The sequence below is a fragment of the Chiloscyllium plagiosum genome, unplaced genomic scaffold (genome assembly GCF_037043375.1).
Source record: "Chiloscyllium plagiosum isolate Xiang-an unplaced genomic scaffold, Cpla_swu_hap1 HiC_scaffold_35, whole genome shotgun sequence".
Classification (NCBI taxonomy): Eukaryota; Metazoa; Chordata; class Chondrichthyes; order Orectolobiformes; family Hemiscylliidae; genus Chiloscyllium; species Chiloscyllium plagiosum.
This window is the reverse complement of record NW_028270173.1, coordinates 17,829,124-17,855,806: the sequence shown is the minus strand read 5'-3', so window position 1 is coordinate 17,855,806 and position 26,683 is coordinate 17,829,124. Positions and strand designations below refer to the sequence as shown.

Here is a 26,683-nt window from a genome sequence, read left to right as displayed (position 1 = left end):
TGTTGTGAAAGTTGAAAGGGTTCAGAAAAGATTACAAGGATGTTGCCAGGGTTGGAGGATTTGAGCTATAGGGAGAGGCTGAATAGGGTGGGGCTGTTTTCCCTGGACCATCGGAGGCTGAGGGATGACCTTATAGAGGGATACAAAATCATGAGGAGCATGGACTGGATAAGTAGACAAAGTCTTTTATGTGGGGTGGGGGAGTCCAGAGCTAGAGGGCATAGGTTTAGGGTGAGAGGGGAAAGATATGAAAGAGACCTTTGGGGCAACGCTTTCACGCAGAGGGTGGTACATGTATGAAATGAGTTGGCAGAGGAAGTGGTGGAGGCTGGTACAATTGCAACATTTAAAAAGCATTTGGATGGGCATCTGAATAGGAAGGGTTTGGAGGGATATGGGCCAGGTGCTGGCAGGTGGGACTGGATTGGGTTGGGATATCTGGTCGGCATGGACGGGTTGGACCGAAGGGTCTGTTTCCATGCTGTACTTCTGTATGACTCTGGGACTCCTGATGGAGGGCTTATGCCTGAAACGTTGATTCTCCCGCTCCTTGGATGCTGTGCTTTTCCAGCAGCACACTCTCGACTTGGATCTCCAGCATCTGCAATCCTCACTGTCCCTTAAAATTATAACTGGTACCTCCATGACAACAGTGAGGACTTTTTGAAATGCGTTGACTCTGTTTAAGCTTTATGAGAGGTCCTGCTGCACAACAGTAATAATTACGTAATATTTATACATGCAAATTCAATGGCTCCCTCAGATTGGGCCAGGAAATTTCTTTCTTGAAAAGCAAAATGCACCAAGTGGTTAATTCTGACACTGGTTTGTTTTTTTATGTCACTCAGGAAGGAATGGCTTGGCGAGTGAAAGTAGTTTCACTTCAGAAGTTCGCGGTGGTTCTGACCACCTGTACCCTCGTCTTGTTTCTGGCGTACTGTCTATCCAAAATGGCTGTGACAGAGTGGTCAAAGGAAGAGTCACAGGTGGGCGCTACCTTCATCCTTCCCAAAGCCCCCAGCAGAAGACCAGCCAGCGTCGACCGGCGCTGCCCACCCGGGTACTACTCCAAGGTGGAGCTAGGGCCTGTTGCGGGGCGGCGCCTTGAGGACCTGGGCACGCCAGGTGCCCAGGGAGGTGGTCTGGTGCTGGACGGCCTCAGCTTCAAGGAGGCGACCGAACGGTCCATTGGATTCCAGAAGCACGGCTTCAACGTCTTTGTCAGCGACAGGATCTCGATACACCGTGGACTGGGACCTGACCCCAGACCTCCAGAGTAAGGACCTGCGTTGGCATTGGGCGGTGGGTGGGTGGGAATGTCCCTGTGCCTGGGCAGTTGCCAGCCAAAGTTGGAATGAGGTGATGGGTAGCTCAGCAATGTCAATATTGCTAGGGTCTCAATTGAATGAGCAGTTAATGCCCGCCACCCACTTCCAGTTAAATATTTATGAATTTTGCTGCCTGTCAGGCTTATATAACCTCCCCCTTCTACAGACGGAGAATCCATATCCAAGATATAATCCTTTTCCGATGCAAAACCACTCCCAGATGCTGACATTCATTGTATTGTGTTATTTTTGCTCACTTTTCACCCCATTCTGTGAGTCATGGCCCTTACTCAGAATCATAGAGTCACACAGCATGAAAACAGACTCTTTGGTCCAACTCGTCCATGCCAACCATAATCCCAAACCTAAAAAACAGGTTGTTCTGCTACAATGTGACACCTGTGTTCCCCTGCGACCTCGTGCTACAGAAAATCACACTCTGGAAAACCGCTACAGAAAATCACGCTCTAGTAGATCACAAATAGAAAATTGCTATGCCCGTTCAGTATTCGCATTATCCAAACAATGTCCACAATTCGTCAATCGTGTTGTAGCCAGTTCACGCTGATGAAACATGCATTATAGCAGAACGACCTGTCATCCCACCTGCTTGCACTTGGCCCATATCCTCAGCAAAGATTTTTTATTCATGTACTTATCCAAATGTCATTAAACATTGCAACTGTACTGTCCTCTGGAAGTTCATTCCACACACGAACTGCTGTCTGTGTAAAGAAGTTGCCTCTCTCATGTCTGTTTAAAATTTTTCTCATGGAATCACAGAGATGTGCAGCATGAAACAGACCCTTCGGTCCAACTCGTCCATGCTGACCCAGATGTCCTAAATTAATCTAGTCCCATTTGCCAGCACTTGGCCCATATCCCTCTAAACCCTTCCTATTCATATATCTATCCTGATGCCTTTTAAATGTTGTATTTGTACCAACCTCCACTACTTCCTCTGACAGCTCATTCCATACCTGCACCACCCACTGTGTGAAAAAAGTTGCTCCTTATGTTCCTTTTAAATCTTTCCCGTCTCACCCTAAACCTGGTCTTTCTAGTTCTGGACTCACCCATCCCAGAGAAAAGACCTTGTCTATTTACCCTGTCAATGCTCCTCATGATTTTATAAACCTCTCTAAGGTTGCACCCCAGCCTCCAACACTCCAGGGAAAACAGCCCCTGCCTATTCAGCCTTTCATTATAGCTTAAACCTTCCAACCCTGGCAACATCCCTGTAAATCTTCTTTGAACTCTTTCAGATTTCACAACATCCTATAGGAGGGAGACCAGAATTGCACACAGTATTCCAACAGTGGCCTAACCAATGTCCTTCTTTGCTGTCCACTACACTTCCAATTTTGGTGTCATCCGCAAACTTTCTCCTCTCACCTTAAAAATGTTCCGTAGTCTTGAAATCCCCCAACCGAGGGAAAAGACATCTGGAATTCACCCTATCTATGCCTCTCATGATTTTATAAATCTTAGTCACGTCACCCCTCAACCTCCTAAGCTTCAGTGAAAAAAGTCCCACCCTAAACAGCCTCTGCTTATAACTCAAACCCTCCAGTCCTGCTGGGTAAATCTTTTCTGAAACCTCTCCAGCTTAATAGTATCCTTCATATCGAACTTGTATTCTAACCTGTTTCATGTTTAACATGACCCTTTGAAATATGAATTCCTTCTTCTAAATGTCAGAGAATCTTGCAGACAGCTCTCTGAATCAATCTTGCGAACCTTAGCAATATACTCTTTGAAGTAAGGACAGTCGGGAGGCTTATGATTGCACATTGTACTCCAGCGTGGTCTCACCAAAGCCCTATGCAATTGTAGCTAAAGATCCTTGCTGTTGAATTCTCTTACAATGTGGGCCAATGTGTCATTTGGCAAATTACCTTCCCAATTATTTGCTGTACTCGATACACATGAGAACTCCCAGATCCTCTAATCACAAGTCTATTGGGGAAATCTGAATGGAGACCTGAAGCTCGAGGGATAATTACATGATGTTCTGCTGCTTGGAAAATAATTTAAATTTACCAGGGCGTTGGTAGGTTTGAGGAAATCTAGTTAACTGATAGTGAGAGGGAGAAGTGAGAGACTCTCTCTCTGATTTCTTGACCAAGTTCTGTTTCTTTACCACCCGCCTCAGGTGTATCAGTCAAAGGTTCAAGCGTTGCCCTCCCCTGCCGCCCACTAGTGTCATCATTGCCTTCCACAATGAGGCCTGGACTACATTGCTGCGGACTGTGCACAGCGTTCTCTACACAGTCCCCGCCCTGGTTCTGAGGGAAGTGATTCTTGTGGATGACGCCAGCACTGAAGGTCAGAATTCAATGGATTTTTAGTATCGCTTTGAGATCAAACCCATCCCTCAGAAACGTGTGCATTACTGTAGCGCCTCTGAACCTGTGGAAACATCCCGCGGCCCATTCACAGAAGGAACACCAGGCGGTTTTTGATGCAGAGTCGTACATGAGGGAGATTCTGGGACAGGTGACCAAGGGTTCAATCAGGGTTTTACAAAGGAGAGAGAGAGGTAGAGATGTTTAGGGAGGGAATTTCAGACCTTATTCCCAGGCATGGCTTCCAGGTGGAACAATTAAAGTCATGGATGCTGGAGCAGTCAGAATTGAAGGATACCTCAGACAGTTGCAGGCTGAGTGGAGATTAAAGTGAGAGAGAAACGGCTAAGGTCTTGGAGGGATTTCTGTGAAAGCATGAGAATGGTATTTTTAAGGCATTGCTAAAAATCACACAACACCAGGTGAGAGTCCAACAGGTTTAATTGGAAGCGCTAGTTTTCGGAGCGCTACTCCTTCATTAGGTGGGCTTGGATCGGCGCAACATCGAGGGCCAAAGGGCCTATACTGCGCTGTATTTTTCTATGTATTTTTCTATTCTATGAGCAGCGCTTTGAAAGCTAGTGCTTCCAATTAAACCTGTTGGACTATAACCTGGTGTTGTGTGATTTTTAACTTTGTACATACCAGTCCAACACCAGCATCTCCAAATCATAAGTCATTGTTGTAATGGTAGCCAACAAAGGTTGGGGTAACAGAAGGAAACTGGACCTGGTGTGAGTTGGAATCCGGGCAGCAGAGTTTTAGTTGAGATGGGGTTCATGGTAACTGTGAGGTTGTTAGGAGAACACTGGGATAGTTGAGACTGGAAGTCACAGAGGCACAGATTTCTCAACTGGTTAAATACACCACCAGATTTAATAACAAGAGGAGCAGATCAGAAAGATATAACAGGTATCGCAGTTTGAAGATGGGCCACATCCTGATTCCAGGTTCGTGTTTCAAGATGTTTCCTTTCCTGGAAAAGGATGCCGCTGCAGAACAGCCTGCCATCTTCTCTGATCCCTTTTATTCACTTGTGGGGAGTGGGTGTCACTGGCCGGGACAGTCTTCCTTATTGTATTTGAGAAGGTGATGGGGATTCTACAATACGGTTAGGGAGGGAATTCCAGGAGTTTGATCCAGCAACAATAAAGAAACAGATACATCTTCAAGTCAGGATGGTGAGTGGCTTGGAGGGGAACTTGCATGTGGGGTGGTGTTCCCTTGTATCTACTGCCCTTGTCCATCTAGATGGAAGTGGTTGTGGAATTGGAAAATGCTGTCTGAGGGTCTTCTGTAGTGTAACTTGGAGATAGTACTCCTGAGCATCGGTGGTGGAGGGAGTGGATGTTTGTGGAGGTAGTGCTAATCAAGGGGGTTGCTTTGTCATGGATGGTGCTAAGTTTCTTGAGTGTTGTTGGAGCTGCACCCAACCCATGGGAGTATTCCAGCACATTCCTGACTTGTGCCATGACAGGCTTTGGGGAGTACGAGGTGAGTTACTTGCTCCGTATTCCTCACCTCTGACTGGCTCTTGCCGCCTGAATTTCTGCTGAATATATGCTGAATTTCTGCTGATTCGTTGAATCCTTTCAGCTGGGTGTTGCACCAGATTCTGACCCAGGGCGTTGACTGCAAGTTAGTACATAACATCATCTAAAAGGCAGCTGGATGGGTATATGAATAGGAAGGGCTTAGAGGGGTATGGGCCAAGTGCTGGCAAATGGGACTAGATTAGATTAGGATATCTGGTCGGCATGGACAGGTTGGACGGAAGGGTCTGTTTCTGTTTAGTTTAGAGGGATGATGAAAAAACCACCCAAGGACCCCAGACTCTAAAAGCTAACCCTGATTTTTGCTGGAAAAGGATGTGGTGGCTGAGTGGGTGCACTCTGATTCAGAAGCTCTTGAGTTCAATGACTTGAGTGGAACAAAGCAAATTCTGTGCTCAGTGCAGGCCTGAGGGTGTGCTGCCTCATCAGAGGAGCCATCTTTCCGATGATATGTTATCCCAAGGCCGTGTCTGCCATCTCACGGTGGGTGTCAGAGATTCCACGGCCACTGTCGTGTGCTGAAGGTTTCTCTGCGGTGTTCTGTCCAACCATTATCCTTCTGTAAAATGGAGGATCTGGTCACATATCCTATTGCTGTTCACGCTGTGTGAATTGGCTGCAGTCTTACTTAGCCTGCAACAGTGACTCCAGTTCAAAAGCTATTCATTGTCTGTGTGAATTGCTTCGGGATGTACTGACGTAATGAAAAGCGCGACACAAATGCGGATTCTTTGTCTGTATCGCTCACCAACCGAGAGGGGGCAAAATGGCTGTTCAGTTGAATGTCTCCCGGTTGGTTAACAAACCGTGCAGCCATTTTCGGGTTGGTGTGGGAGTGTTGGTTCAGTGGGGAGGATGGGCAACCCAAGGTGACCAACAGCCAAAGTGTGTCTGGGTTTGGGGAGACGGTATGTTGGGGTTGGGCACAAATCCCCAGGGGTGTGTTTAGTCAGAGTTATCAAGTATATTGGCACCACGTTCTTGCTTGCAGTCTACCTGAAGGAACAGCTAGACAGTTACGTCAAGGATCTCCCGAGGGTTAAGGTGGTCAGACAGCCGAAGAGAAAAGGATTAGTATCTGCCAGGTTGCTGGGGAGCTCCATAGCAACAGGAGAGGTCCTGGCCTTCCTCGACTCGCACTGTAAGTACGAACGCTTGTGCTTTCCTTTTCTGTTCACCTGACACCCCTGTAACCTTATCCACGGTTTTTGGCCTTTTCCCTGATCCCTCACCCTCTCAGAGAGTCATAGAGTTGCACAGCACAGAAACATACCCTTCGGTCCAACCCGTCCATGCTGATCAGATATCCTAAATTATTCTAGCCCCATTTGCTAGCACCTGACCTATATCCCTTTAAACCCTTCCTATTCATATATCCATCCAGATACCTTTTCAATGTTGTAATTGTACTAGTCTGCATCACTTCCTCTGGCAGCTCATCCCATACACATGCCATCCTCTGCGTGAAAAAGTTGCATCTTAGGTCTCTTTTATATCTTTCCCCTCTCACCCTAAACCTATGCCCTCTAGTTCTGGACTCCTGCACCCCAGGGAAAAGACCTTGTCTATTTATCCTATCCATGTCCCTCCTGATTTTATAAACCTCTATAAGGTCCCGACTAATTTTTCCAGCTGCCGAGATCTGTGCTTTAGCAACAGCTTCCAGAAAAGGAAGTCAATGTATTCACGTGCCGAGTGGCATTCACAGACTGTCCCAGCGGCTGTGTGGCCATGAAGCTTAAAAGGAATATTGGCCATTATTGCAATGGCCAGCTATGAGTCACTGTTTAACTGTTGCCCTGTCAATCACCAGCCCGACAAGCCTCTTCCTATTGGATTTGGTCACATGGGTGAACAAAAAATGTGCTAAATGCCCACCCATTATTCGTTCTCGACTCATTTTATATGTTAGAGGATTTTACCTCAATGGGGGAGTATGCCCCTTCCCTAGGTGCATTTTCTATGTAATTAATTTATGATTTTCTCCCCCCTGTTGTTGGATTAACGATTGTCATTGAAGCACACAGAGGCTGGGAAGTGTTAAAGTTACAATTGGGCAGCACAGTGGTTAGCACTGCTGCCTCACACCTCCAGGGACCCCGGTTTTATTCCACCCTTGGGCCACTGTCTGCGTGGCTTTTCTCCGGGTGCACCGGCATCCTCCCACTGTCCATAGATACGCAGGATTGACTGTGGGAGATTGGCCATGGTGTCCGAAGATGTGCAGGCTAGCTCTGTTACCCATCGGAAATGCAAGGTTACAGGGATGGGTAGGTCTGGGTGGGTAAGCCTGGCTCTTTGGTGGGTCAGTTTGGACTCGATGGACCGAATGGCCTGCCTCCACACTATAGAGATTCCATGATTCACAGGCCATTTCTCAGTTGAATGCACTGGACTGCTGTTTTGTTATTTAGAATCAAACAGCTTACTGCAGGCAGCATTCCCAATTATGGAACGCTGTAAAAGAGAGGCCGTTTTTCAACCAATCTTGAAATTAAACAAACTCGCCGGGCTCTCTGGTTACTATCTCATAGAATCACAGAGATGTACAGCATGGAAACAGACCCTTCGGTCCTGTAGAAAAGGCACGTTGCCAGTATCTTAGGGTTGTCTTCATTGATGGCTGATGCTCACTGAGAGTGGGACAAACAAATTGTTGCAAATTCCGTTCAAAATTTATCGAACCCACGCACAGTCTGCACGTTTGATTCTTGCTGGTGTACAGGAGGCTTGTTGCATCTCTCGTTTAATCGATCCACAAAACCCAACATCATGTATGGGTAGACTCGTGCAAGCAAGCACACAGCAAATATCTCACGAGACTGGTGCTCAATGGAGTGAAGAGAAAGTAAACTCATTAATTGGTCTGCACATTGTCTGTTTTTGACTGATAGCAAGATGCTAATTTTTCAGAAAGCTGCCCCGTGCCTGGAAGTGCCTGAGGTATAGGAATGAAATGTGGCCCCTCCTGTGAAAATGTTAAATGCCCCTGCACTAGAAAATGGAAGGGGAAGGGGTGTAATATGAACAGGGTGTACTGTAGACATACTAGAAGGGTGAGGTATTGGGAGATTGAGGAATCATGGGAGAGGTGCTCAGAGGGCAAGATGTCAGGAAGTCAATGAAATGTGGGTAAGGAATCGGGGACAGGCCATGGTACTATGAGGGTATGGAGTTATGGCTAAGGTATTGTGGGAGGGTGAGGAATCAAGGCGAGGTACCAGGATACAATGGGGTAAATCAAAGAGTCACCACAATATGGAAACAGACCATTTGGCTCCGTCGAGTGCACATTGACCCTCTGAAGAGCATCCCACCCAGACCCACCCTTCTACCCTATCGCTGTAACTCTGCACTTCCCATGGTTAATCCACCCAGCCTGCATGCTCTGGGCAACTTAGCATAGGCAATCCACCTAATCTGCACATCTCTGGACCGTGGGAGGAAACCCAAGTAGACACGGGGAGAACGTGCAGAGACACTGACAGTCGCCTGAGGGCAGAATTGAACCTCGGTCCCTGGCGATGCGAGGCAGCAGTGCTAACCACTGAGCCACTGTGTCACCCAAATCGGGATTCAGTAAACATTTCCAGTGGTCTGAGGTCCCCTTCAGTACTGGGCAGGGGACATCACACTTCAGTCGGGGGCTTGGGCAAGGAGCTACACAGGGCCTCGAGATTTGTGTCCCCAACATGTCGAGATGGTGAGTGTTTCAGGTTTGGGGGCAGTGTGAGGTACCAGGATGGTATGGTACTGGGAGGGGGAACTTCTTCCACCCCCCCCCCCCCCCCCCCCCCCCCACCGTCCCTTGTTGCCCCGTGTTAGAACCGCTGAGTGTGCCTTTCCCTCCTCCCCGTAGGCGAATGTTTCGACGGCTGGCTGGAGCCCTTGCTGGCCCGAATTGTGAAGCTGGAGCAGGTGGTGGTCAGCCCACAGATCACTTCCATCAACCTGCACACGTTTGAGGTGGAGAAACCGTCTCCGGACGAGCGCAACCACTCCCGTGGCACCTTCGACTGGTCACTGTCCTTCAACTGGGAGGAGCTGCCTGAGTACGAGAACGATGCCAGGAAGGATGAGAGCTTCCCTTTCAGGTCAGCGGCGACCGGCATGGGGGGAGCGGGGGGTCCCAACCCTCTCTCCTCTTTCACCCCTAGTCCGGTTTATTTATTTTTTTCATTCATTCGCAGACAGAGGTCCCGGCCTCGAGCCCATACCCTCGGCCGATGCGTCAGAGCAACTCCACGGGAGCTTCTCTGTCTGTGGCATGCTGCGGCTTTGGAATCAGAACGTTCTAGCTCCCACCTCAGGCATTCAACCCCGTAATTTGAGCTGACCCCTTTATTACGTGACAGAGGGAGTGCTGCACAGTCAGGGGTGCCCCTTTCCCATTGTGCTCATAAAAGAAAATTGCTGTTTCGAAGAAGAGTCAGGAGAGTTCTCCCTGATGTCCAGGATTTGTTCTTCATCCAGCATGGTCTCCCTCCTCTCGTCAGGATGCTGTGGAACCTGAAAGGGTTCAGAAAAGATTGACAAGGATGTTGCCAGGGTTGAAGGGTTTGAGCTGCAGGGGGAGACTGAATAGGCTTGGGGCCATTTCCCTGGAACGTCAGAGGCTGAGGGGTGACCTTACAGAGGTTTACAAACTGACGAGGGTTATGGATAGGGTAAATAGACAAGATCTTTTCCCCGGTTTGTGGGAATCCAGAATTAGAGGGCATAGGTTTAGGATGAGAGGGAAAAGATATAAAAGAGACCTAAGGGGCAATGTTTTCACGCATAGGGTGGTGTGTGTGTGGGATGAGCTGCCAGAGGAAGTGGTGGAAGCTGGTACAATTGCAGCATTTAAAAGGCCTCTGGGTGGGTATATGAATAGAAAGGGTTGAGACGGATATGGGCCAAGTACTGGCAGGTGGGACTAGATTAATTTAGGATATATGTTGGGCATGGAAGAGTTGGACCTAAGGGTCTGTTTCTGTGCTGTACATCTCTATGACTCTGAATAGAAACAAAATCAGAAATTGCTGGAGAAGCACAGCAGGCCTGGCAGCATCTGTGGAGAGAAAGCAGAATTAATGTTTCGGGTCCAGTGGCCCATTTTCAGAACCCTCTTTTATTTCTGATTTCCAGCATGTGCAGTTCTTTGGTTTTTTTTGTTGGTTTTGAATGGCTTCGTTAAACTGATTGCCTTTTAGAACCAAATAGTTTGACACAAATTGAGGTTCATCAATCAGGTGCGCAAACTTTTATTGCTTTTTATTTTGCAGGACACCAGTAATCTCTGGCGGACTTTTTGCTGTTTCTAAAGCCTACTTTGAACACATTGGGACCTATGATCCCCAATTGGAGATATGGGGTGGAGAAAACTTGGAGCTGTCTTTCCGGGTAACGTAAGCCTCTGTGAATAAGACAAAATTAACAACACTGTATCATCTCACAACATTGCTCAAACATGTGGAAAGTGAACATGGTGGAATCTCATGACGCTGATTAGCATTAGATACTTAAAGTGACCTTGTATTTGCTGACGTATATTGGTGCCTGGTCCCAAACCTTTAAAAATTACTGTCTTGTTTTCAAATCCTTCCATGCCCTCACCTTCCCTATCTCTGTAACCTTCTCCAGAGCTACACTTCTTCCAACTCTGGTCTCTTGTGCATCCCTCAATTCCTTCACCCTCACCATTGACTGCCTGTGAGCTATGCAATGATGTCTCTAAATATTTCTGGCTCTCTCCTCTCCTCTTCTCTTCTCTTCCTGTTATATTATTATAATAAGCAAAGTCTTGGGTGTACAGACACATTCTCAAAATTTGCAGATGGCTCAAAGCTTCAAAATATTGAGAACTGAGAGGAAGATATTCATCAGACTTCAAGATTTTTGGTACAACAACAGGGCAGGATTTATATAATAAATAGTCAGGGCTTGGATAGTGTTGTAGAACAGAGGGACCTGGACATTCAAGTACATGATTCTTTGAAGTTTGCGTCACATATAGACAAGGTGGCTCAAAAGGTATTTAGCACGTTTGCCTTCATTTCTCTGTCCTTTGAGTATGGGAATTGGAAAGTCGTGTTGAAGTTATACAGGACATTGGTGAGGCATCTTCTGGAATACTGTGTCCAGTTCTGGTTGCCATGTTATAGAAAGGATATTGTTAAGCTGGAAAGGGTTCTGAAGAGATTTATCAGGATGTTGCCAGGTATGGAAGGTTTGAGTTAGAGATAAAGGCCAGGACTTTTTCACTGGAGTGCAGCAGGTGCTGCAAGTGTAGGATTTCAAGACAACGGGTCACATTTTTAAGGTGAAAAGAGAGAGATTTAAAAAAAGACATGAGGGGTAAATCTTTTACACAGAGGGTGGTTCACCTGTGGAACGAACTTCCTGGAGAAGTGGTGGATGCGGGCACTGTTACAATGTTTAAAAGTCCCTGAGATAAATATATGAATAGGAAAGGTTTGGAGGGATATGGGCCAGGAGCAGGCAGTTTAGGCTAGTTTAGTTTGGAATTATGTTTGGCACGGACTGGTTGGATCAGTATGACTATGACGCTAAGATAAAGGCAGGCGGGTGGAACTGGCGAACATGTGACAGATTAAGTTTATGTAGTAAAGTGTGAAGTGATTCCTTTTGAAAGGATGATCAGGACAAGCAATACAGAATACAGGGTGTGATTCTAAATGGAGCAAGGGAGTTGACAGCATTATGTGCGTAGATCATTGGAAGTGGCAGGGCAGGTTGAGAAAGCAGTTGGAAAGGCAAACAGGATCCTGGGCAGCACAGAAACAGAGACAGCACAGCTCCTGGGCAGCTTTGTACTTGTTACCAGTCTCTGGGTACAGTTGTTGTCTTTGGGTGCAAAGACAGGAGGCAAGTGATTTGGATATGATGATGTGTTGTTGGAAAGGTGACAGTTGCTCCTGTTTGTACAGACGTGCTGTAATCCTTTCTAATAAAGGATTAGGCTGCTACAGAATATGGATCTGGACAGCCATCTAATGGGATAATAAAGCAAAATCTGGCTTGTTTGAAAAGTTGTAATACTTGAGTTAAGAAGCAACCAGAATATCAGACCTTGTGCACCAGGTCATCTGTTGGAGTTGATGAAATTGTAACTCATATGGAACCATGTTGATGACATATCACAGCCCAGTGTCTCTAGCCTGTAATTGCTATTGATTTTTTTCCCCATATTTTGATGCCATCAGGATGGAGTGCATGGAACAGACCTCAGTAGTTGATGGTACGTGATGAGGCAGAATTCAAGGTGAAGACATTGAGACCAGTTTGTCATATAGTCATAATCAATCTTTTTAAAATGTTTGAACTATAGGGAGAGGTTGAATAGGCTGGGGCTGTTTTCCCTGGAGCATCGGAGGCTGAGGGGTGACCTTATAGAGGTTTATAAAATCATGAGGGGCATGGATAGGATAAATAGACAAGGTCTCTTCCCTGCGATGGGGGAGTCCAGAATTAGAGTGCATAGGTTTAGGGTGAGAGGGGAAAGATATAAAAGAGACCTAAGGGGCAACTTTTTCACTCAGAGATGGTACATGTATGGAATGAACTGCCAGAGGAAGTGGTGGAGGCTAGTACAATTGCAACATTTAAAAGGGATCTGGATGGGTGGATGAATAGGAAGGGTTTGGAGAGATATGGGCCAGGTGCCTGGCAGGTGGAACTAGATTAGTTTGGGATATGTGGTCGGCATGGATGAGTTGGACCGAAGGGTCTGTTTCCGTGCTGTACATCTCTATGACTCTATAACCTTTCAACACCCCTGTTGCTTATCGAGAACCTGTCTACCTTTATTAAAAATGCTGAAAGATGCTGCTTCCATTGCCTTTTGATGAGGAGGTCCACAGGGAACAAAAGAAATGTCCTCATCCCCGTCTTAAATGGGCGCCTCTTATTTTGAGATGATGTTTCAAAGCGCCTAGTTCTAGGTACCCCCACATGAGGGAACATCATCTCCATGTCCACCAGTCTTACTCTCTTAAACTACAGCGGATGAGTCTAGCGTTTCCAACCTTTCCTCACGAGACAACCATAACTGCTCCCAATGCATTTGCATCCTCCCACACCTTAATTGAGAAGAACGATACTGTGCACAGTATTCCAGATGTGGTCTCACCAGTGCCTTGTGTAACTTCTTTTCAAATTCACTCCATTGCTAATACTGAGGTCTTATAGCGAAGGAGCATCCAAAGTAATATTCCATGTTTTTGACCCAGTGACACTGAAGGAATGGTATTGCACTCCCAAGTCAGGATGGTGTGCGGTTGGAATGAAACTTGGATGGTGTTCCCATGCCTCTGTCCTTCTAGATGGTAGAGGCTGTGGGTTTGAAAGGTGCAGTCAGAGGAAATCAGTACCGAAGCATACTTCTGAATATTCCCTACGTCTGAATTCAACACCCTAAACAATAAATGATAATATTCTATTTGCTTCCCTCATTACCTGCAGTACTTACATACTCAACATTTGTGATTCACACATCAGGACACTCAGACACCTCACTACCTCAATACTCTGCAATCCCTCACCATTTAAATGATATAACTCTTTTTGCCAAAATGAACAATTTCACATTTTCTTACATTATGCTTAACTTTTCAGGTCTTTGCCCACTCACTCACTTCATCAATCTATATCTCTTTTTAGCCACCTTATGTCCTCTATCTGATATTGGCAAAATAAAAACCATAACTTCGATCTCTTTGTTCAAGTTATTTATATAATTCTTAAAGTGTTGAAGCCCCATTAGTGATCTCTGTGGCACATCATTTATTTCATCTTGCTGACAGAAAATTATCCACTTTCTGTTTCCTGTCCGTCAGTCAATCTTCTGTCATGCGAATATATTATCCCTGAGACGATGAGTCTTCATTTTCAACAATAACCTTTAATGTGACACCACGTTAAACGTTTTTTTTGAAATCTTAAGTACAATCTAACCACCGATTCCCCTTTATCCATGTTACATGTTATTTCCTTAACAAAACTCCATTCTTTTTCACAAAACCATGATGACTCTGCCAGATTACATTGAACATTGTAATGACATGGCTAAACCCTCCTGCTTAATTTACACCAGCAATACAGAAAAGATTTATCCTGTGCAATAATCTGAAAATTTGAGAGGCCAAGAACTATTTAAAGTAAAAATTAACAACTTTATTTCTTAAAGCATAACGGAGAATAACTAATTAACAACAATTTACAACTCCTTCCTCTAACCTATCTTTTACCTTCTTTTCTACAGTACTCATCCAATAAAACCCCCGATTAAAATTTACCAAAAATTCAAGTTTTCAAAACCAGCCAGCTGTCGAATCTTCTACTTAGATCTTCCTGTGTCGTCTTTTCTTCTTAGGGAAGATGTTTCACAGGTCACGCATCAATAAAGGAACCTTTATGAGAACTATTCTCTGGGCAGTCTGCAGATGTCATTGGTTTGGCAGTTCTCTTCCCAACTGTTCAATTTTCCACAGTCCGAGACCTCCAAAGCATTGGCTTTTAAGATTGCCAATATACTAAAGTCAAACGTGATTGAAATTTGGTATTTTTGGGGGTATAATTTAAATTCATTGGCCCAATTCAAATCTGTTTTGTCGTTTCCATGCATTCCAGCTAATCTAGCTTTCGACCAAGTGTTACATTGTTACCTTATTCAGAACACTTGATACTGCCACGTAGTTCTGCTACCTCTCTTCATAATAATGTTTTAATGTACACCCACATCTTCATAATAATGTTTTAAGTGCCCTGTTTTAACATCTTTAACAATGGCTTCCAATATCTTCTATATGATAGGGGTTAAGCTAAGTCGCCTATCGTTTTCCACATTCTGTCTCCATCCTTTTCTTTTGAGTAAAAGGGTTGCATTCGCTATTTCTAGCAAATCAACCCTTCCCTGAATCTAGTAAGTTTTGCAAAATTAAAAGCAGTGCGTCAAATGCTTCACTAGCCACTGGTATTTGTGCATTCTTGCATCGTGTATCCTTGTATTGTGTATCCTTTATCTCCCTGTCCGAAAGCTGAAAAGACCTAACACCCAAAGATCATTTCGAAAACGGACCCAAATATGCTGATGGCCACTTTCACCAAATACCCTCCCACCTCCTTTCACCTTGACCATGACTAAATGTCTGCTCACTCACAGGTCTGGCAGTGTGGTGGGAAACTTGAGATTGTACCCTGCTCTGTCGTGGGGCACGTGTTTCGCAGCGACACTCCGTACACCTTCCCAGATGGAGTGCAGGTCGTATATCGCAACCTGGTGCGAGTGGCTGAGGTATGGATGGATGAGTACAAGAACATCTTTTATCATCAGATCCAGGAAGCAGCAGACATTGCGCAGAAGGTGACTTTCACTGAAGAAGTCAGGATCACATGGGGAACTGTGGCGTGGCTGGGGGAAAACGTAAAGAGAGGACTCAGGGTCATCTTTAGAGGAATTTTGAGAGCAGTTAATAATGGATGGGGAGGAAAAGAATACCTTTACTCGGGGTGGCACAGTGGCTAGCACTGTTTTCTAACAGTGCCAGGGACCCAGGTTCGATCCCAGCCTTGGGCGATTGTCTGTGTGGAGTTTGCACATTCTCCCCGTGTCTGTGCAGATTTTCTCCGGGTGCTGTGCTCCCCCCCCCCACCCCTGCACAGTACAAAGATGTGCAGGTTAGGGTGGATTGGCTATGTTATGTTGTCCACAGTGTTAGGTGCATTAGGCAGACAGAAATGGGTCTGGGTGGGTTACTCTTTGGTGGGTCAGTGTGGACTTGTTGGGCTGAAGGGCCTGTTTCCACACTGTAGGGAATCTAATCTTAAGATTGAGTAATGGGGATGAACTGATTCCTTAGCCTACCCCACTCCCCCAATGGTCGCAACAAAGTTTGAATTTAAAAGGAAGGTGATATTGCCAGTTGTGTTTTACCCTGTATAGAGCTCAGCATCAGATACAAATCAGCTGGGTGCCTTTACTAACAAGTAAAGGACTAGTTTATTGCAAACAAGATTTATTCAAACAAAGATGTGAGGATTATCAATAAAAGGTACAAACTGTGCAAATATAAACAGCAAATAAACACACACACACACACAAACTATCATGTCTGCAAAATCTAAACATAGACTACTGAGCATTAACTTAAAAAGTACCTTGGCCAAGTAAAGTTCAATTCCAAATAGAGAATTATTCACAGATTGTCCAAATGTCTGTAGCCAACGTCATTTTGCTCAATACCTGTCTGGAGACAGTGGTGCAGAATTTGAATAACCTTTTTTAGGAATCTTCTACGTGTGGCGATGAGCTCTTCCAGTCGGCTATCATCTCGCAGACTTTGGTGAGAATGGTTTCATAGCAGAGGAGAAAGCAAAACTTCCCAAAGCTCCTGAGGCAAAATGTGTTTGATTATCTGTGTTCAAATCCAATAGCTTTTTTCACCCACAAAATTCTGCAGAGTTGGTTTCTCCATCCAGCTGCTTGTGTTCTTTACAAATACATTATTTCTGTGGTATCTTTGCTTTTGGAAGTTGTTAATTTTAAAGAGTCCTGGATATAACACCTTCCAAAGCCAAAGGTTTTCAATCAGTGATATTCTAAGTTAGTCTTTCCATTGACGCATCTTCACAACACCTGAAAGTAGGGCTACCATAGGGAGTAGCTGAAGCAAGTAATATTGATGAATTCCTGGGGAATCTTGATAGGTATATAAAGGCAAAGGAACAGTGTGATATATAGACAGGGTGAAGATCACTGGGGAGAAAATGTGGGAAGCAGATGGGCTGAACAGGACAGAGTTGGGATCAGCCAAGGTTAGGGCAAGGATGGAACTCAGGCAAGTTAACATACAGTTCCAGTGAATAGTACAGAAAAGGGCTGAATGGCCTCCTTCCTACGGGCTGCAGCCAAGCTATCTTGTATGTTGAACGTGCAGGACATTGCAGTGGCGATTCCAGGAGAAACAAGAGGTCATTAATAAAACAGTTGCGTTTCTTTGTTTATGAATACTTTTGGTTAAACCATTGCAAATTACAGTAAACCGGGCTTGACTGACAGTTAAGACTTGGGCTTGTTCTCCATTGGGTGAAGCTCGAGGATGGACAACCAGCAGCAGAGAGCCAAGGAACCGAAGGTGAAGACTTAGTGGGACCAAGTACGGTCTCCTGTGGAGATCACGGAATGCCATTTCGGGAAGGATATCCACACCTTGGGCATGAGGGAGGAGTCGCTGAAGGTAACAGTGGAGTAAAGGACAGTAATCTGTGATCTCTCTCTCTCTCTCTCTCTCTCAGGGTTTGTTTGGTGACATATCTGAGAGGAAACGGATCAGAGAGAGGCTGCGTTGCAAGGATTTCACTTGGTACCTCAACAACATCTACCCTGAGCTATTCATACCAGCCATCTACAAGACAACGAACCTATTAGTGAGTTGACTGTCACAGGATCGTTAACTCCTGAATGTTGGAAACCCCTGCAGCATGGTTTGTGGAAGCTCACTGTGTCAGTTCAAAACAACAACTTGCATTCATGTTGCCCCTTTAATGTCGCAAAATGTCCCAACAGCATAAGAAGTGACACTGAGCCACAAAGGTGGATATTCAAACGGGTGACCCCAATACCATGTCAAAACTACAGGCTTCGTAAAACCAGAACTAGTAGGAGCAGAAGTCAGCATTCAGCCCATCAGTCCTGCTTCACCATTCAGAGAGATTTCAGGGAACGACAGGAAGGTGACAAAGTTTAGAGTTCAAGTTTCAGAGTCTCGGTCTCAGGCAGCTGTAGAGATGCCCGGGAATAGTGGAGCAACCGTAATCAGGGTCAGAGAGGGGGCCAGACTTAGGACACCACGGGAATTTCGGAGGGGATTTGCGACCGGAGGAATTTACAGAATCATGGAGGGGGCTGAGGTCTCAGAGGGAATTGAAAACAAGGGTAGGAAATTCAGAGTTGTCTGAACAGAAGCCTGGGTAGGACCAGTGGGCGCAGTGGTTGAGGGAGGAGCATGGATCTTGGTGAGTTGGGATACAGGGGGCAGCAGAATTTGAGAGGAGTTAAGTGTCTCTAGAAGGGACGGAACGTGGTTGGCCGTGAGGGAATGCTTTGGAGTATTCAAGTCTCGGAGGCAACAGAGAAGGCTGTAGTGACAGGTTTGTATTGAAAGCAGACAGGAATGTGTTGTACAAGGTAATGATTCCTGACTTGTCCTACCTGCCTATCTTCTTTTCCACCTATCCACTTCACTCTCCCCCCCCCCCCCCCCCCCCAATTCCCTCTGAGACCTCAGCCCCCTCCATGATTCTGTAAATTCCTCCGGTCGCAAATCCCTCCGAAATTCCCGTGGTGTCCTAAGTCTGGCCCCCTCTCTGACCCTGATTATGGTTGTTCCACTATTCCTGGGCATCTCTACAGCTGCCTGAGACCGAGACTCTGAAACTTGAACTCTAAACTTTGTCACCTTCCTGTCCCCTCCCCCACTCGATGCTACTTTCTCCCCACCCCCACCCTCCTCTCACTTATCTCTCCACACTCCAGGCTCGCTGCCTTTATTCCTGATGAAGGGCTTTTGCCCAAAATGTTGATTTTACTGCTCCTCGGATGCTGCCTGAACTGCTATGCTCTTCCAGCACCACTAATCCAGAATCCAATGATTCTGAAAGGGTCAGTGTTAAAATGGCATTAGCTCCACCCAATCTGGTGATGTAGCAAACACACAATCTTTGGGTAAAGACAGGAATTCTACCTGAGTACCTTAGGGAACAAACGTACTCCCTACAACTCCTGAGAGTCCTTAGTAATTAAGCCCGACTAGCAATGCAAGTTGCACTCATTGTATTTTGTGACATCTTGTTAGCAAAGATGAGCGCCCCTTCTGTTTAGGTTCATCAAGGATCTGTCCTGTATCACTGATAATTAGTCAGGCCCTAGGCATAGAATAGACAAAGGAATAGACAAGAAACTATCTCAAACAGCTCCTTACTGTGTGCCACATATGGGCAGAGCAGGCAGAACATGAGTTCCAGCAGAGGCAAATACCACAGGACGACCAGAATTAGGATTCAAAATGGAGACCTTACAAAAGGTTGAATTGTTTTTGGCGGAGACCACTGCATGCATCCCTACTCGAGAAGGTGGACAGAGCCCAGGGGTTGTTCCCAGGCTGATTTTCTGCCCTCTTGAGTGTCAAGCATGGCCCTCTGAGTAACCCTCTTGGTCAGGTATTTGTACAAGTCCCACTCCAGAGACACAAACACAAACTTGCTGTTGTACAAAGTGTGGCACATTCTTTCTTGTGAACAATAAAGGGAATGAAAGGATAAGTTTCATACCTTGAGGAAAATAATATGCTGTGCTAAGTGTCTGGGAGTCTTGCAAGGGCTTCGAGATTCAGACCCTGGGTAGTTTGAGATTAACTGCATGTTAGTTTGAGCATGTTAAGTCTGGAGCTTATAGGAGTAGTGCAATATTTCAGCATAAGGACAAGTCAACTGTAAGTCTGCAGTGTGATTTCATACCAGGACCTCTTTCCTGCAGATATCTGTAACACTGTCATGTGTATTCTTTTGCAGCTGATGAACCGAGGGAACCAACTCTGCTTGACCATTGGACCAGCGAGAAGATCCGTATTCATGAATCCCTGCTACAGCCTCCAAGAGCATCAGGTAAACAAAGCTAGTGGGAGGCTCCCAGCAGGGGAAGTCTGGACACTTGCCCAGTTACACTCTGGCCACCATCAGCACTCCCCAACCATCCCTTCCTCGGATCCGGCCGGACTGGGAGGTTCTTGATGTAGTCTATAGTGACCAATCACCAAATGCTGCTGAGTGGCCAACACGTCCCACTTGCCTGTAGTGACCAATCATCAGAGTGGCTGTGTGGTCAACACTTCCCACTTGTCTGTAGTGACCAATCACCAGACGGTGCTGAGAGGCCAACACTGCCCATTTGTTTATAGTGACCAATAACCAGCAGTTGCTCAGCTCTTGAATCAGAAGGCTGCGTCTGGTGGCGTGGATGAGCGGTCTGTGTTGCTGGATTAAGGTTCCAGTCTCTAAGGAGGTGTGGATTTGAGTTCCACCGTTGCCATTCATGCCTGTTATACTGCAGCGCGTTAAAGTTCAACATTAAACGCTGTTGTGTTCCAGTTCAAAACTGAATCTGGGGGTGTGAGGGCCCCTTCTGAGAAGCTCAAGCACACAATCAAGGTTGACTTTATTGAGGGAGTAATGATTTGGAGGTGTCCGTGTTGGACTGGGGTGGACAAAGTTAAAAATCACACACCACCAGATTATAGTCCAGCAGGTTTATTTGGAAGCACTAGCTTTCAAAGCGCTGATCCTTCATCAGGTGGTTGTGGAGCTGGACCATAAGAGACAGAAATTATAGCAAAAGATTACAACGATACATTGAACAAACCTAGATTTGTTAAGTCTTTCATCTTTTTTTTTAGATTAGATTACTTACAGTGTGGAAACAGGCCCTTCGGCCCAACAAGTCCACACCCACCCGCCGAAGCGCAACCCACCCAGACCCATTCCCCTACATTTATTCCTTCACCTAACACTAGCACTGTGGGAGGAAACCTACGCAGACACGGGGAGAATGTGCAAACTCCACACAGTCAGCTGCCTGAGCTGGGAATTGAACCCGGGTCTCTGGCACTGTGAGGCAGCAGTGCTAACCACTATGCCACCGTGCTGCCCACTATCTTTTAGAATGGTTTTGCTGGTTTCGGTTCTTTAATATATAAATCCCAGAACTTCTTTTAAGTCGCATTCTCAAGATAATTAAAGATTTTATAACAAGCGGTGACACCTCAGCTCAGACAATGCTTGCAAGGTGTGAGTCTGACTTTACTGAGGGAGGACTGTCAGAAATCCCCGTATGGACAGGACATGCAGCAAAGCTCCATCCACTCCCATGTAAAAGCGGGAAGGACCGAGACTGCTCCCAAGGCTTTGGACAATGCTTATCCCTTAATCAGATAGTTAAAGAACAAATAGGTTATCTGCTGATTGCTGTCTGTGGGAGCTTCCTGTGTGCAAATTGGCTGCCGTGTTCCTTAATTTACAACAGCAAACTCTCTTCAAACGGGGCTCACCCTGGCTGTAAAGGTTTTGTACTCTCTCAGGAAAACACAACAATGGTATCGCAAAGTGGTTCTCACCCTGCTCACCTCCTCTCTCTGGTCTCTGACTGCCCCCACAGTATTTTGAGTACACATTCCGCGGTGAGATCCTCGCTGACTCTGCTCGCCCCCTGTGCCTGCATGCTGGGATTACCATGGTGCTGCTGGTCAAGTGTGCTGCCGACCGACGGGTCAGCCATGTACCGTTGGCCCAGAAGTTCCAAATCAAACCGGTGAGTGTGAACTGTCCGGCAAGTGGGAAACAGCCGGCAGAGATAACACAGGACATCCGTGACAGTTTGGGTGGTCTTTCGATCCGCAAACAGATTCCAGAAACCCACTCCTTGATCAAACACAGTATTAAAGCTTTTACCCTCATCCCACCATCCCAAGGTGAGGGGCTGGGGAGTGTAGAGCATTAGGGACATTTGCACTGGGCCATCGTGTGGTCAGACACTGTCCTTTTGTGTTCCAGGGACTGGAGGTTGGGGATTTCTCAGGGCAGTGGGTCCGAAACTGTCCGTCTCTGGGGACTGGGGGTATAGGTCTTGGCTGGTCTGCTTGTAACCTCTAATCCACATTCCCACCTATCCCTGATAACCTTTCACCCCCCTCACTTACCAAGAAGCTATCCACCACTGTCTTAAAAATATTCAAAGTCTTTGCTTCCACTGCCTTTTTCAGGATGAGACTAATGGCTTTCTGTGAGAAATTGTTTGGCTTCATCTCTGTTTTGAATGGGTGACCACATTTTAAACAGTGACCCTTGTCTTTGATTCTCCTGCAAGAGGAATCATCCTCTCCACATCTTCACTGTCAAGACTCATTAGGATATTATATGTTTCGATCAAGTCATAGATTTGTGCAGCACATAAGCAGACCCTTCAGTCCAACTCATCCATGCCAACCAGACATCCTAAGCTTAGCTAGTCCCATTTGCCAGTATTTGGCCCACATCCCTTTCAACCCTTCCTATTAATACATCCTTTTAAATGTGTAATTGTCTCCCTCTTATTTTTCTGATATAAGCACAGCCTCTCCAACTTTTCCTCATAAGATAATCTACCAATTCCAGTTATTAGTCTGATAAACCTTCTTGGAACTGCTTTCCTTATGAGTTGACCAATACTGTGAACTGTATTGCAGATGCATTTTTACAAGTGCCCTGCGTAACTGAAGGATAACATTCCTAGTTTTGTATACTCAAGCCTGCTCACAAATAATGATAGCATTCTACTAGCTTTACTAATTACTTGCTGGACCTGTGTACTAACTATTTGCAATTCATGCAGTAGGACACCCAGATCTCTCTGCATCTCAGAGCACTGGACTATCTTTCCATTGAGATAATATGCTTCCTTTCATTTCTCTTGCCAAAATGGATAATTTTATCTACATTATGCTCCTTTTGCCAGCTCACTTAACCTTTCAAACTTTTTGTAGCCTCCTCCTGTCTTCACTACGTAACAGAGAATGAACACGGGGTGGCACGGTGGCTCAGTGGTTAGCACTGCTGCCTCACAGTGCCAGGGTCCCAGGTTCAATTCCAGCCTTGGCCAACTGTCTGTGTGGAGTTTGCACATTCTCCACGTGTCCGCGTGGGTTTCCTCCGGGTGCTCCGGTTTCCTCCCACAGTTGAAAATGTGTTGCTGGAAAAGTGCAGCAGGTCAGGCAGCATCCAAGGAGCAGGAGAATTGACGTTTCGGGCATGAGCCCTTCTTCAGGAATGAGGAGAGTGTGCCAAGCAGGCTAAGATAAAAGGTAGGAAGCAGGGACTTGGGGGAAGGGCGTTGGAAATGCGATAGGGGGAAGGAGGTTAAGTTGAGGGTGATAGGCCGGAGTGGGGAGTGGGGGGGGTGGGGGGGCGGCGGAGAAGTCAGGAAGAAGATTGCACGTTAGGAAGGTTGTGCTGAGTTTGAGGGTTGGGACTGAGTCAAGGCGGGTGGAGGGGAAATGAGGAAACTGGTGAAATCTGAGTTCATCCCTTGTGATTGGAGGGTTCCTAGGCGGAAGATGAGGCGCTCTTCCTCCAGCCGTCGTGTTGCTATGGTCTGGCGATGGAGGAGTCCAAGGACCTGCATGTCCTTGGTGGAGTGGGAGGGGGAGTTAAAGTGTTGAGCCACGTGGTGGTTGGGTTGGTTGGTCCGCGTGTCCCAGAGGTGTTCTCTGAAACATTCCGCAAGTAGGCGGCCTGTCTCCCCAATATAGAGGAGGCCACATCGGGTGCAGCGGATGCAGTAAATGATGTGTGTGGAGGTGCAGGTGAATTTGTGTCGGATATGGAAGGATCCCTTGGGGCCTTGGAGGGAAGTAAGGGGGGAGATGTGGGCGCAAGTTTTGCATTTCTTGCAGTTGCAGGGGAAGGTGCCGGGAGTGGAGGTTGGGTTGGTGGGGGGTGTGGACCTGACGAGGGAGTCACGGAGGGAGTGGTCTTTTCGGAACGCTGATAGGGGAGGGGGGGGAAATATATTCCTGGTGGTCGGGTCCGTTTGGAGGTGGCGGAAATGACGACGGATGATACAGTGTATATAGTGGTTGGTGGGGTGGTAGGTGAGGACTAGTGGGGTTCTGTCCTGGTGGCGATTGGAGGGGCGGGGCTCAAGGGTGGAGGAGCGGGAAGTGGAGGAGATGCGGTGGAGAGCATCGTCGATCACGTCTGGGGGGAAATTGCGGTCTTTAAACAACCATCTGGGTTGTTCGGTATTGGAACTGGTCCTCCTGGGAGCAGACCAACCAACCCAACCACCACGTGGCTCAACACTTCAACTCCCCCTCCCACTCCACCAAGGACATGCAGGTCCTTGGACTCCTCCATCGCCAGACCATAGCAACACGACAGCTAGAGGAAGAGCGCCTCATCTTCCGCCTAGGAACCCTCCAACCACAAGGGATGAACTCAGATTTCTCCAGTTTCCTCATTTCCCCTCCCCCCACCTTGTCTCAGTCCCAACCCTCGAACTCAGCACCACCTTCCTAACCTGCAATCTTCTTCCTGACCTCTCCACCCCTACCCCCACTCCGGCCTATCACCCTCACCTTAACCTCCTTCCACTTATTGCATTTCCAATGCCCCTCCCCCAAGTCCCTCCTCCCTACCTTTTATCTTAGCCTGCTTGGCACACTTTCCTCATTCCTGAAGAAGAGCTCATGCCCGAAACGTCGATTCCCCTGCTCCTTGGATGCTGCCTGACCTGCTGCGCTTTTCCAGCAACACATTTTCAGCTCTGATCTCCAGCATCTGCAGTCCTCACTTTCTCCTAGAAGATTTCCTCCCACAGTCCAAAGATGTGCAGGATGGTGAATTAGCCATCCTAAATTGCCCATAGTGTTAGGTGCATTAGTCAGAGGGAAAATGGGTCTGGGTGGGTTACTCTTCAGAGGGTCGGTGTGGGCTTGCTGGGCCAAAGGGCCTGTTTCCACACTGGAGGGAATCTAATCTAATCTAATCTTGGACTCTGCCCCTCAAAATGTTGGGTATGGGAGTTATTTGACATTTTCAAAATGGAAGCAGATATAATTTTGTCAGGTAAGCCTATTAAAGGATTGTTGAATTAAGGCAGGTAATGGAGTTAAGACACAGATCAGCCAAGATGTGACTGAGTGGTGCCAGAGCTGTTTGGAGAGAACAGAATTCCTTTTTCCTCCTTACCAGTAAGTTTCATTCAGGGCAGAAAGAGTGGTGACAGAACATGACACTACACTTTAGGAAGGATGTGAAGGCATTACATACTTTAGGATGGATGCTGAGCAGATTAGCCCAAATCGTTGCAGGGATGGGAGATTTTAGCTTAGGGTTGGGCTGGAGCTTTTCTGCTCAGAGAGTGAGGGGAGAACTGACAAAGGTGGACAAGATGATGACACATTGGATATGGTAAGCAGGAAAGATAGTTCTTATTAACTGATGGTCGAATGACTTATGAGACAGGGATTTAAGCTATTCGGCATGGAATATAAGGTCTCTGTATTAAAATGCAATGAATGATAATGGCCTGGAGCTCATGTCCCAAGATTTAGATTTAGACTTCAGTTTCATTGTCTCATGTACTCAACTACAGAGTGCAAGAATACAGTGAAATGTGTACAGTGTTGCTACACATGGTGTACTTGTAGGTCCAAAATACCTAGGTACAAAATCTTAGTTACATAAGTAGAAAAATAAAGAAATAACTTTGGAAGTTCAGCACTGCAGTCTTCTTCGTATAAAAGTTGAAAACTAAAGAAATAAAGTTTAAAAAGTCAGTGGGGTGGGAGCAGGGATGATCAACGATTTCCAAATTGGATGTGCATTGAAAGGAAAGCGCCAATGAGAACTGAACGGGAGGATATTTGAATTGACTCAGAGAGAGCAAGCATAGACTCAGTAGGCCAAATGTCTTCCTTCTGTGCTGTAAATGACTCCTCATTCCCTTCACAGAGGGTGCAGAGATGATATGCAGGAATGGACCCTGAAATCCAACTGACTGAGAGCTCTTGTTTGTTCCCAACCCAGGGTGGAATGATCCTGAGTCCTGCGGTGGGCCTGTGCCTGTCTGTGAAGGGCAACTTTGTGAAGATGGTGTTGTGTGACCCTGTGGACAGGCGACAGCACTGGACTTTCATCAGGGAAACATCTGACTGAAACCTGCCAGCAACCTGTGGCAACATGTGGTGTTTCGGTTCTGGTGGAGCTTGGTGCTGCCAACTCCACTGTGGGAGATTACAACACTGCAGCTTCTGATTGCCCGACCGCTGTTGCTCGCCTCTTCCCAACATATCAGCCAACATCTCATTGCCTGCTTTCACATGGCCAATCGGAAGGCAAACAGGTTCTGACTCAACCGATTCTTGACTGTGAGACTTTCCCCAGTCCAACACATTCAAAATTTAATTTAAAACACATCGATTTGGAAACAGTAAAGGAAACAAAACTATTTTAAAACCTCTCCCGTTTTTCTTATGGAATTTGCCTTCTGGAGGTTCGCCTTTAATTCCTGCTGATTCCCAGGTCAGTTTTGCAGGGTGTGTGTCACCCCTACGTGGCTTTCGAGTTTTGGTCAACTGAGCTAAACCAGGTGCATACTGTCAGTCAGGCAGCAATTCTCCACGATGCACTGATCACTGATATCTTTCTCAAAAATGTTGTTGCTTTATGGGACTGGAGGAATAAAATGTACCAGCCAGACAAACGTTATATTTTAAGAAGGACTAAGCCGTGGTTTGCTGAATTTTTCACCACTTGTATGTGGGATTGTTTACAAGAAATGTTCACGTGTGCTTTAGTTGTTCATTGTCAATGATTAAACCGACTGTTTTAGCCCATTTGCCACAATGTTGTTTTATGCACA

The 26,683-nt window shown here is 46.3% G+C and overlaps 1 protein-coding gene across 1 annotated transcript; it reads left to right on the top strand.

The window, feature by feature from the left end:
- Positions 1 to 854: 854 nt before the first annotated feature.
- LOC122541174 (polypeptide N-acetylgalactosaminyltransferase 3-like) lies at positions 855 to 26,195 on the top strand. The gene is made up of 10 exons (XM_043677794.2): positions 855 to 1,276; positions 3,484 to 3,656; positions 6,221 to 6,370; positions 9,089 to 9,323; positions 10,497 to 10,614; positions 15,395 to 15,595; positions 17,527 to 17,658; positions 19,801 to 19,893; positions 21,440 to 21,592; positions 25,849 to 26,195. The coding sequence occupies exons 1-10, from the start codon at positions 855 to 857 to the stop codon at positions 25,975 to 25,977; spliced, it is 1,806 nt and encodes a 601-aa protein (XP_043533729.2). The 3' UTR covers positions 25,978 to 26,195.
- Positions 26,196 to 26,683: the final 488 nt, after the last annotated feature.